General features: G+C 42.5%; 2 protein-coding genes across 4 annotated transcripts in view; one reads left to right on the top strand and one right to left on the bottom strand.

Annotated features, from left to right (window-relative positions):
• Nucleotides 1-12,505, top strand: part of CSRP3 (cysteine and glycine rich protein 3) — a 362,567-nt gene that overhangs the window by 97,551 nt on the left and 252,511 nt on the right. The gene's annotated exons all lie outside the window — the stretch shown is intronic.
• NAV2 (neuron navigator 2) overlaps nt 1-12,505 on the bottom strand; it is a 260,533-nt gene that overhangs the window by 42,849 nt on the left and 205,179 nt on the right. For all 3 annotated transcript variants that reach the window (XM_065755404.1, XM_065755402.1, XM_065755403.1), the window contains 3 exons: nt 7,331-7,469; nt 1,943-2,234; nt 329-1,031 (listed from right to left, as the gene is read on the bottom strand). In XM_065755404.1, the coding sequence (XP_065611476.1) occupies nt 329-1,031; nt 1,943-2,234; nt 7,331-7,469 (1,134 nt within the window). The remainder of the gene's footprint in view (nt 1-328; nt 1,032-1,942; nt 2,235-7,330; nt 7,470-12,505) is intronic.

The raw sequence follows: 12,505 nt of genomic DNA, 5'->3' as shown, positions 1-12,505 counted from the left end.
CACAAGAAAATACTTCTTCCTGTGACATCAGTACAGATAATGCCTTTGGGCACAATTCTTATGACCAAGACTTGTATCACAACTGCCCATATTTGTGCCAAAAAGGTTGCTTTTCTTCTTCAAAAGTTAAATTCTTGCTCTGGTCTCACAATGTTGTGCGTATTTACAACACTAGCCAACGTGGTGATGTGAAATTAAATGCAAAGACCTTCATGTAGGACACTAAATTGTAAGTGCTCCTCAAAATACAGCCAGACCTGGCTCACAGAGCCCATGATCATTCAGCTCTAACTAACACCATTTCACAATCAATGAATTTATTGCCTACCTGCGCAAAGTGGGAGAGGCCACATCAGGGTACTTGGCTCCTTGCTGGTGAGTACTTTGAGCTCCACTAGAAGCAGTCTGTGATGCAGGGTTCACTTTAACAGAATTACATGAGGCCACGCTTTCGTTGTCAGACGAAATCCCTTTCTCTTTATCAGTCTGATTGACTAATCCTGGCAGAGAGCTTCCAAGAATTACCTTGGCAGGCTCCCTCATTTTAGGGACAGGCAACCCAGCTGATTTGCTGCTTATGTTGGAATCTATGCTACTAGTGCTAGATCTATTCCCAGCTCCACTTCTGCTACTTGATTTACTGGGCCGGGGTAAACTACGATACTGAAGATTAGTTCGGGCACTAAGAGCTAAGTAGCCATCGTCCTGGTTCTGGGAGCCATCAACACTAGTCTTCCGACCAGTGGTCCTACCCATAAGTCCAGATGACTTTGGGATTTTTCCCAGAGTAGCTGATCTACTGGTGATAGTTGCCCCACTGGCAGTAATTATAGTCATGCCTACGGCTGACCCGCTCTGTTTCTTAAATCCAAATGTGTTAGCATTAGCAGCAGTTGTTCTAGAGTTACTTGTGGGAAGCTTTTTGGATTCATCACCACTGCTGCGTCCTGCATCTGATGGGGAACGTTTAACATGTCCAGCTTTAGGAGATAGTCTACCCTTTTCTGATACCTTGGCGTCATCAGTTTTCCCTACAAAAATAGAAAAAGAATTCTAATATTTAATGACTTGAAAACATCAAGCAAATGATGAAACTCAAAGCAGCATGAAAAGCAAAAGCGTGCTAGCCACAAGAGTGTGGTTAAAAACTACAATCTAGTCTGCACTGAACTTAAATGCCACTCTAGTGAGTTATACATGCAGACTTGCCAGAGAAGTACATGGTGTCTGCCCTTAAGAATACGAAAAACAGAACAACCTTATGTAATAGTGACAGATAAGAAAAAAAAACGTAGCGCTCTGTAGCTACTACAGTTTGATCTCTTTTTGTCATCAGAAAGAAGCTGTGTTAGGCAATCAGTATCATTTTCCTAAAAGGTATTTTTCAAGAAAAAAAAAGTAGCGACTTCAACGTTTTCGAGTACAGTTGTGCACGCAACCAAATGAGAGATATTAACTTGATTTTTCATTCACACATCTGCAAGTGCTAAAATGCTTCTAAATTTATGAGAAAGTTCAAAGCTAAAAGGTGTTTTAGTATAAATTAACATGCTGGTTTAGTACTGGGAAAATAAAATAAAAACACATCTCTTCAACCACATACACTGTATATTCTTAAAGTTAATCGTGACTTCAAAAGCAAAAATTACATTATTTACGCTTCATATGTTAATACTATGCCCCAAAAATAGCTTGGCTTAAGACCAGGGTTGTCTTGAAAACAGCTTTCAGAGTGTACAGCTACAAAATATTCAGTTTAAAATGAACAGAAAGAGAAATGTGGACGTACAAGTTGCCGTACAGGTTAAAAAAAATACCTAAAAATACAAAGACAGGATTACCTGAAATTCAGGTTCTGCCTCTGTCAAGTATTCAGACTGTTTCCCTACTGATCACCTCTTCTTTATTTTTTGGCTTGTTTATATCTTACACCTTTTCTCACCTGTTCCAGGTGTCTTTAATGTGCCCGAGGTGGTTGAAGGTTTAGTCCTTGGTGTGGTAATGCCAACCTGAGCTGACATGCCCCGTCGCCAGGAACCCGTCTGCGAAATAACAGCATTCTTCCTACCAGAAGTGCTTTTATCAGATTCATCAGACACATCAGAGGGATTCCGCCTCCATTTAGATCCTGGCTCCATTTTTATGCCACTGTCAGATCCTCCGTCTGATTTCTTGACTTCATCACTGGACCATAAGGAATTCCGCTCAACTTGGGAATGCTTTTCTGCATCAGTCTAGGACAAATAATGAATTGTAATAGAACCTTCACAGCAAATCTTCCTTTCGAGCAGTTTCACAGAAGAAAGTCAATAAACTCAGTACTCATCTCTAAGTACCAATAAACTCAACGTGCCATTGAATAAGAAAAATCACAGTAAAAAAAGTACCCCAACAATGGTCTATTTTTTCTAATGCAGTATGGAAAGATACAAAAAACATACAAGTCACTCCCTTTAGAACAAATAAATAAATGAAAAAGAAAGGAAACTTGCTTTATAAAGGATACATTCAGCCCTGTGCCATTTATAATCCCCCTCACAGATTTCTGAGGAACCCTTTATAGTGCAATGTCAAAACATCATTTTGAACCTGTGCAGCTATCTTTCCTTTGTTCCTGCTGCTTTCCTATCTCTTGTCTGGCAATCTGATCTCCAGAGCATGATGAGGCAGAACAGACCTGAAGATGCGGAATGCTCTTAATTCTAATACGCTAGGAAGAGACCCAAGAACTGAAGAAAAATGAATCCCTCCCAACTTTCTAGCAACACTCAACTCTATCTTAAATACACAGGTTACATCAGTTTTTTGACCGTACCCAGCTCCTACAAACTGTTTTTCCCTGTCCTTTGAACAGACTGATTGTGCTGCCAGCCTCCCATTGAGAATTTAGCAAAGATGTCAAATACAGAACTTTCTCATGGACAAAGTTTCCCTGAATTCTCTGAAGCTCTTAAGTGAATTTTATTACCAAATACATGAAATATACCCCCCCCACACGAGCTTTTCCTATTGACAACAATTGCTATTAAAATTATCCTTTTAGAATTCTACTTCTCAAAAGCTGTTGATTAATTTGGGCAAATTTTCTAATGCCACAGTCGACTCCTCTGTGCTCAGTTCCAAGATGACCTGATGATCCGTATGAAAACTGCACTGCAATGCCCTCCAAGCATCACAGCACCACGGGTTGATGGTTGGACTGGATGACCTTAGTGGTCTTTTCCAACCTTAATGATTCTGTGATCATGAAAGAGCCTGCCAATTCAACACCTAATAGTGAAGTTCTCCACTAAGACTCTGAACTTTTGGAAGTTGTTGAGTAATGACACTAAGCACTGTGCAGCAGTAGGAGGGTAATAACACTTCAAATTGTTTTAAACACCACAAAATGTTATAAAGCCCACAAACTTTTCCTCCCTTTGAATAAGCAAAAAATCACAGCATAGGAAAGGATGCACGATAGCGTATCATGCTCACAGCAAAATGTTGTACTTTAAAGTTTGTAAGGTATGTCTCAAGATCATTTTCCTTTTCTCACCAGATTACACTGTAAGTATCACAGAAACTTGGGAAGGTGTGGTTTAATTTCTTCCGATTTTTACTTTATCTGCTTTTTTGTTTTTTAAAGCCAGAAAAACAAGTCTAAGTGATCAGTGTGTGAAAGTTGACACCACCCCAGAGTGGTCTTTTCTTCAGGATCTGGATCCTACATTTATCTAGGTATTGAGCCTCAGGAGCATTTCCTGAGGTATGGATTTAGGTAGTTTTTTTCCTTGTATTTTCCTTGTGTTATTCAAAGGTCATTTCCCAGCCTCTTCATGCAAAGACAGCAACTCAACATAGTTAGCACAGAAGGAAACACTACATTCTAGCTTCTTTCTTTCTGTATGTTTAGAAGACATTGGGATGGCTACCTTTCAATGCATGAACACCAGTAGGTTTGTAACACATTCTCAACGTGACCATTTCTGTGACCTGAGTTTCTCTAAAATCATTTCAAGAAAATATCTCCTATGCTCACACATCTTAGAAGAGAGCAGAAGCAAGAAATAATAGCCAGCCAACAAAACTATCCCAACATCACCCCTCACATGTTGTCCTTAGTCCTCACTTCAAATACATTGTCTGGAATAGCATATTTACACACTACAAATCTGAGAGCAGGAAATACACCTACTTGCTAGTAAAGGCTTTATTTAGCTTTGGTTGACTATGAAATGCTCCTGTGCTTTCTACTATCCTACTTCACATCTGTAAGAACAGTACAATCTCAACACAGTAAACTGCACTACAAGAAGCCCTCTCTCTCTGCCCTCTTCAGTTCTACTTCATTCATCTCCCACACCCACTTTATTTCCAAGCTTTTTTCCCCAGCCTTTGAAATGCTGAACATTTACCCTTGAAGCTCCTTGGCCAGAGATGTTTCTTTAATGGTAAACAACAAGAACAGCACAGAAACATGACTAAGGAAGCAAAACCAAAACATGGTGAAACCTGGCTTTCAATTTCAGATGAAACTCCACCCACCTCAAAGGCCTGGATTAGGTGAAAGTGGAAAACAGTGCTGCAGGACACAGCAAGACATGCAGCACAAGAAATCCATTCACTAAGCTGCAGACAGATAAATCTGCCTTAGATCCAAAGAGACTGGGAAGCCATCTTGCTCCAACAGTTTAAAGATGCTACTGCTTCCTATTTAAAGGAATTGTTTCCTTTCCTCCTCCCTGGAAGCTTTCAAGGCCAGGCTGGATGGGGCTGTGAGCAACTTGGTCCAGAGAGAGGTGTCTCTGCCTGTAGCAGGGGGTTGGAAATAGGTGATCTCTAAGGTCCCTTCCAATCCAAGCCATTTTATGACTCTGATTATCAGAGCAAGATGCAGTGACACGGTGAAGTAAATTCTGGTTCCCTTCTCTGTCATGTTCAAAATCAACTTGAGAACATCTTCACATCACTGCTACCAAAGGGGACTACAATAATCAATGCCCATTAAGATTAAGTCATGGCCATATTTAAGGCCTGGTTCTCAGAGATGAGCAAACTACATCTTCTTCTGGAGATTTGAGGTTATTCAGCAACTCTGAAAATCAGACTTTCTTTTGTACTGCGAGCATGTCCTGTTCACTGCAGAGTAAGTTACTGATTTTATCAGCAGACACTGACATGTTAGGGCTCCCTCCCTTTGATGAGCTGTCTTATTTGTCTGAACTCCCAGTTGCACATGTGATAGCTTCCAGCTCCCTCCTTAATTATCTGAAACCCAACTTCTGTACCACCTGAAACAGATGTGGTAGCTTAAAAGTTAAGTGCCTGCTATTTACAAGAACCAAAGCGGTGGATCACCAGAGAAGAAAAGTCTGTATCCCTGTGCAGATGTCTACCAATCCTTTGTGGCTTACCACGCAGGGGAACACAAACCCTGGCACAGGCCAACGTCCTCAAGGAAAGGCAGAAAGAAGAAGCATATGTGCAGCACTCACTATTGTCATGAGCAGCGAGGACTACTTTGGGCAACCAAAAATCAACCCTACGAGATGCATGTGGTTCCATCACTCCCAGCTATCTCCATACCTTTGCCTGATAAGAACAGGATTTTTTTTTATTGTTGAAATTAAAATAAAGTATTTTTAATGGATAACAATTTGCAGTTGAGAGTAGAGCCTAGAATAAATAGTTTCAGTCAAAGAAAGAAGAGGAGAGAAGAGGAGAGAAGCAAGTCACAGATACAAATCAAAGAATTGTAAACAAACTCATATATTTTGGCTCCCGGTTCCCCCTCCTAACGGCTATATGCCCTTTACAAGCTTCAGCTCATCTTCTGCTATAGGTCTGCATTCTTTTGGATGCTGTGATAGTTGTGGAGGAAGAGAAATTCAGCAACACAGATTTTGATCTCTTAGAGGTGTTTCCAAGAATCTGATCCATCAGAAGATACAAGTCAAATGAGTTTCTATTTTTTTTCTCAGTTTAATATTTAGTCACGTCTCCTTTTTCCTTCTTTTTTTATTTCCCAACAGTATTACGATGTTGAGATACTAACAACTGTCAAAAAAACATCTGAGTTGCCTATGTTATTCTCCCTGTTAGATACTGAAAAACATGCTTGATAGATCTTAACTCCTCTCAACTTGTACAGGACTTGCATTAGCAGTTTTGAGCACACATGAAATCACTGATACACAACCAGAGGCTAACTGGAAATCTTTAATGTAGGCTCAAATATGCACTATGGCAAGGGAACAAAGAGTAACAAATTCTTGCACCACAGTCCTGCAGGCAGAGTAACACTTCACAGCAACCACACTTCTACGTTAGAACAGATATTAAAGCAAAGTTAGGGTCCAGTTACAAAAAGAAACAATAAAAGACGACCTCTTAGTCCAGCACTTTTCCCAGCTTTCAGGAAAAGCTGGCTTTCAGTGGGGGCAAGGCAGTTTATGTTCTACAGAGTTTCACTGACAAATGAACTGTTGGCTACCTTCACTTGTTTTACACCATGTGGATGTGTGGAACCTGAGAAAAAAATATATATATGTAGGACATAAGATTTATCTTTCTATGGAATGCTGCCAGAACTAGAGAGCCTTAACTAATGTGCAGCCCTAGGAGGATAAAACAATCTATTTCATTTGCCTAGTATAGATGCATTTCCGATGAGAGCGTAAATATTCCTCAACCTTCATGCTGACTTAATTGAATTCTATTCCTTGAAAAAAAAAATAATATCCTTTTCTAGAGCTAGAAGGAAAAATCCCATCTACTAACACATGTTTTCTGTACAGCAGCCCTGCTATGGAGGAAAAAAACACCTGATGCCATAACACCACAGCAGAGATTCCACGGCTTACACACACACAGGAAACATTCATAAACGCCACATATGATATGGTGGTTACTGCTGCTTGACGTTTCCTTCTCAGCAACACACACTGCACGGAAGGCTGTGCATGGGTTCAGGTGTTCAAGTACATGGGAAAGAGGATGGTGGTAAAGACGCATCAAAAATATTAGTGTGGACTAATTCAGGAATCTGTAGCTCAGTTTTGATGCAGTATGGTATTCAGCAGGAGTCACAACAACAGTAATTCTTTCCGTTCTTACTGTTTTTCTCCATTAGTTCCCAAGTTTTTCAGCCTGAGTTGCTGAAAAGCTGTAAAGACAGCTTCAAATCAGAGCAAGGTTACTGCATAACAGAAAAACATTCCTGCATTTCATTATTATTCTGTCAAGAAATACATATGTGGAGACATGAATAAACAGCTCATCCAACTTCAGATGACTGTGTTGATTGCACAGGAAAATAATGAATATCAGTGTTACTCTTTTACCTTACCTGTGCATCTAAGTTTTTCCGGGAGGAGGCAGGCGTGTTGGCATAAGAGCTGATAGAGGAGCTGGTGTTAATGTCATCAGTGCTGAGATTATCTATGGTGTCACTGATTCCACTGCTGACAGAGCTGCTGTCATCCCAGCTGGGAAAAAAAAACACAGGAAGAAAACATGGGTCAGAATACACAACATAATTCAAAAGGAAAATTATTATTTCTCCAAGCCTTATCCTTCTACTGGTTGCCAGATGAAGACAGCCTGCTCATTTTCATAGCAAATCTTCTTCACAAAACAAGTCTAAGTTAATATAGCTCACTGCTATGCCATTGCCACACAGCCTACTCTGTGACACCGTGAAGGTGGCAGCACCGATTATGTCATTTTTCTCCCTGGCTCCATTGAAAGTTTGAGCAAACAAACCTTGAAGTGACCCTCGGAGCAATGTCCACAGCCCCGTATGGCATCAAAACTGGCAGCAAGGCGTGTGTGGGATGGTGCAGCACTCATGTGCACAGCCTTGATGCAGACACGGAATGCAAGGAACAAAATGATCTCAGAGCAATCTGTTGTGCTTGGTTGATACACACGCAATTCAAATCCACAACTCACAGCATCAGTGGTATCAGAAATGTTTAGAAAACAGACAGCTGCTACCAAGTGAAAGTAGAACTTGAGGGTTGAGGAAACAACCCTCAAACTATTTATTAAGGTAGAGAATTTCTTTCTGCACTATGTCATGCAGTACACAATATCCCTTTGGCAACTTCAGGTTGGCCGTCCTGATTCTGTCCCCTCCCAGCTGGCAGGACAGCAGGAGAAGCTGAGAAAACTGAAATGGCCTTGGCTCCATACAGTACTGCTCAATAACACCCAGAAACATTGGTGTGTTATCAGTATTTTTTTCCTCCTCAAACCAAAATACAGCATACCAGACAGGACAAAGAAAATAACAGTCCTAGCTGAAACTAAGACAAGGACACAAAAGTTAACTATGGCTGGAAATACATACAGATCATATCAATCTTTCAGGAAATTCAGGCAATTTGCACAGCTCTGCCAGTAGCATACCTTGCATGGGAACATGAGCAGCAACAGGGACGCTCAGTGTGTGCCCGCAGGAATAGTTACTGCTTGCAGCTGCTTTTTACTACTGCTTTGTTTCAAGTTCTGGTCCTCACCAACCTGCCAGCAGGGCCGCTTGTGGGAGCTTTTCCTGCATCATCCCACATGACCAGCAGCTGGCTGCTCACATCGACATTTCATGAGCCTTAACATCCCTTTGCTGGCCCAAACTGCACCCTGCAGCAGGACAGGGACAGCAGGGATGGGTGCTGGAATCACCCCCTGCTCAGCAGTCATTACAAGAACTACATGCAAGAAAATACTTTTCAGTTGCAAGCACTTTTACTGCTATCAGCCAGACCCATCGACTTCAGCTGGGCAATTTCGGGCATATGCAAGTGCCCCTCTGAAATGGGAGGTGCCGAATGACAAAGGTGGAAGCACACATCTGAATGCACTGATTGTAGTGGCTTGCCCTTAAATACATCCTGGGCTTTACATCTTTCATGTGCTGATGGAGGAACATTGCAAGCTCTTCATCCCAGTAAGTTCACCGCTCTGTATTTGCTGCAACACACAGCAATGCAGGACACAGCATCTGTCACCAGATGGATGCATCTCTATTGCACACTGCTTTTGCAACAGCGCCGAGGGCACGGCATATATTTGTTCACTTCAGAGTCAGAGCCTTGACGGTTAAAGCCAAAAGAAAGGATGCAGAATGGGGAGCCCAAGAGCCCCTTTAATTACAGTACGCTTGCCTCCCAGAGCCGTGATAACATCTTTGCAATTTAGCGGGTGCAATTAAGAACGGCTGATGTCAGCAAAAGCCTACTCAACCATGACCTGAAGCCGGAATGTTTGGGCTTTCCTTTCCCTTTTTGATCAGTTACCTGAAACTTTGCTTCGACAACTGAAAACTACATGAAATCTAAACAGTGTATAATACAGGGAAATCATACAACCACTCTCTTAAAGACCATTACCACTGCTGAAAACAGATGATGCAAACGGGGTCAAGCCACTAGTAAAGATGTGCTGTCACAGATGAGACATAGGCAAGGGTGCAGTGAAGCTTTAACCAGAGCTAAAGAGCATGTGGGGAAGTTTTCCACCACAGCCCAGCACTTCTGCCTTCCTAAGGAAGGTGCAGCCTCACACTCCTCACGTTGTTCTCTCTCTTTTCCTGCAGTGTGTTTTCACGTTAGCAGTTACCCACAGCACACCAAGCTGTCTCCTGCTCCCTACAAGCCCAGCAGCACCCTTAATCCAAGGCAGTGGGGCTCTGGGAAGCGTGCAGCGTGCCCTTCCCTTCCCCATCCCAGGCTGCTCACCCTAACGTGACTAACATCTTTGCCAATATGGATCGCCCATATAAAGCACTAGGTCAACTACTCAAAGCTGCTTTTTGAAACAGGTTTGCAAAGCGGTTAGGCTCAGACTTGTATTTTTCTACAGTCTATCAGCACTTTCCCATCTTGCATAATCATCACCCACAGAACTGGGTCATCTTTTGTCAGCTTGGAGGGCACAGGAAACTGTCCAAAACCGCCCCGCAATCCTCAGGACATATATCCTCACTGCAGAAACATTTGCAGTTTGCAAGTCCAAAGAAAAACGTCATTAAAACACAACCCAGTAAAGCTATTGTTAAAGGCTGGAAATCCACCCTTTGCTATGGATGGGTGTGGATTCTAGCACTGCTGGCTCCTCACTCAAAACCAAAATTACAATGAGCTGCTGAAAAATACATTTGTCGAAGACAGGGCCTTGGGGCTCTACAATATTTCAACTGGAAACATGGTAATTATCTTCTTCTACCTAAAAATTTAACTATTTATTAGTTGATAGAGAACAAAAAAAAATAAAAATAAAAATCAAGGTGTAAAATGAATGAAACCCCACAGTGTCTTCAAAGAATTAAAAGGAAAAATTAAAAAGCCAGAAAAATGTAATTGTGCTATTAAGTGAGATACTGGAAGCTCCAGTGTTCCACTGTTTTATTCTGGGATTTCCAATAATACTGACATCACTGTGTCAGAAATCCGAAAGCCGGACACAGCCCCTTCTGTGCAATTACTTTCAGGTTGTTAGAAAAGGTGACAAATGTTAGCAGAACGTACTACAATCTCCTTCAAAAAACAGTAAATTGCATTAACTAATTTCACAGGGTTATTAATCACCCACCATCTCCCAGTCTTTGTTACTCCCTTTTATTACATCTCTTCATATGCAATTTGAAACAAAGCCTTCTGTTTCTAGCCAAAGGCGGAGCCCAGGGACAGCACTCCTATCTGGAAACACGCTGAAAAGTGAGGCCATCAAACTGAAAAGCAAACAGGGGAAGGGGAAAACAAATACAGAGCAATTCCACTCTGTCCCTTCTGGAACAGAATCCGATCCCTACACAACACTTCTGGCACCCAGTTAACCTCCTGGAGATGTGCTGAGAGCTGTTCAGGCCGTTTTCACGTTCATCGGCCAGTGTTGTCAAGCTGTGTTTAGCATTCATCTAAGATAACATTTCAGGATTTACATTTAAAAGACCTAATTGTGAAAGAGAATAATTATCAAAAGAAAAGGATCAATCTGTCTGGGTCCAAAAGAATAGGGAAGAAAAGAGCAGTAGAAGCAAGAAGTCTGCATGTTCTTTTTGTTTATTTTTTTATACCAGTGCTAATAACCCTTTAAAAAATAACACAAGATTTTATTTGCCCTTAAAATTTGACAAACCATTGCCAAACTTCAAGTGAACAAATCTAGTGTGCCCGCTTAGGGGCTGCTAAACCCATCTAATCTCAGTAAACTCAGCTGAAACACTCAAAACATCATGAAAGCAACGTGACTTTCTACTGCATCTAATCACCTCTTGCCATAAAGCAGAAATTCCAGGGACAATCTCTTTTTCTCCTAGACACTTGAAGTTATACTTCAGACACTCCAGCTATCTGGAGCCACTGAACAGAGCAGCCCCAGGACTGCATTAAGTTGCAAAATGCTTGGCTGGTGGAACTTGTTTTCTGGCCACTGTTCAGAACAATTGATCCTATGGCACTATGCAGCCTCAGGGTGAGGTGATAAATCAGAGCTTAGACCCAAATGCTGGATGAACATCACTCTGACGAATCCAGCTTAAATACCTCATGCAGCTACAGCTACCGACCCTTGTTTCCTGGGTGGAAACTGTATTTGCAGTGACTTTCCTCTAGGGTTGCTGCTGGCCCCCATTCACTGCACCATGCGAAGCCTTCCTGTGCTGAGGGGCCATGAGCAGTCCCAGAAAAGAAACTGCTGATAAGCATCCAGCGACAAGCCAGTGGCTTCCCAGGGTCAACTTGAAGCTGCCAGGTTGCTGGCCAGTCGAGATGACCTTAGTGGTCAGTTCCAACCTCAACGATTCTATGATCTTATGATTCAGCTGTGGGCCCGGCTCAGCTCCCTGCGCTCTCTTCTCCAGCAGCAGAGCCAGGAGTCCGTAGCCAAGCACCAGGGGGATGTGCAGATGCAGCTCACAGCTGCAGCGTGCTTTTCCCTCCCTTTGGCCCCAACCAAAGCTCCCTGGGGCTGCAGGGACGAGGCCCAGTGCCCAGAGCTGATACCTGTGGGATCGTGTCCCCTCCTAGCACAAAGGCACTCTGTAAGTCACAGCCCCAAGGAGGGGTGGCACTGACTGAAAACACTAACGTGCTTTCTGACACAAGTCTGAATGCTCCTCCAGAACTGAATGCAGTGGGTGAGAGCTGAGCAGGTCGTGAGCAGCTCCTGTTACCTGGCAGCCTGCTCGGGGAAACAAAGGAAAGATTCATAGCTCCAAAACAAAATAAAAACGGGCTGGAACGCAACGGAGGAAAAGGAGAGATTAGCTAAATTCTTAGAGCACTGACGTAACTAAACAGGGGAAGGAAAGGAACGAAGGATAGCATGGAAACAAAAACATGCAGCAGGCGTGTTTTTCCCTGCAGTGAGCAGTCCTCAGAGCAGCCCTAACTCCTGCTGCCCGTGCTGCAGCTGTATCGCAAATGCAAACGCATCTCCCGTAAGCTCTGCACTCGGTGATCCTGGGGTGCGTGGCACAGAATGATCAGCTGGAGGCTTTGGGAACAATCTGCAGTCACCT

The sequence above is a fragment of the Cyrtonyx montezumae genome, unplaced genomic scaffold (assembly GCF_038088225.1).
Source record: "Cyrtonyx montezumae isolate F1298 unplaced genomic scaffold, pur_monq_1.0 scaffold_10, whole genome shotgun sequence".
NCBI classification, from domain to species: Eukaryota; Metazoa; Chordata; class Aves; order Galliformes; family Odontophoridae; genus Cyrtonyx; species Cyrtonyx montezumae.
Note: the sequence above shows the minus strand (reverse complement) of the source record. Positions and strands in the feature narration are given on the sequence as shown.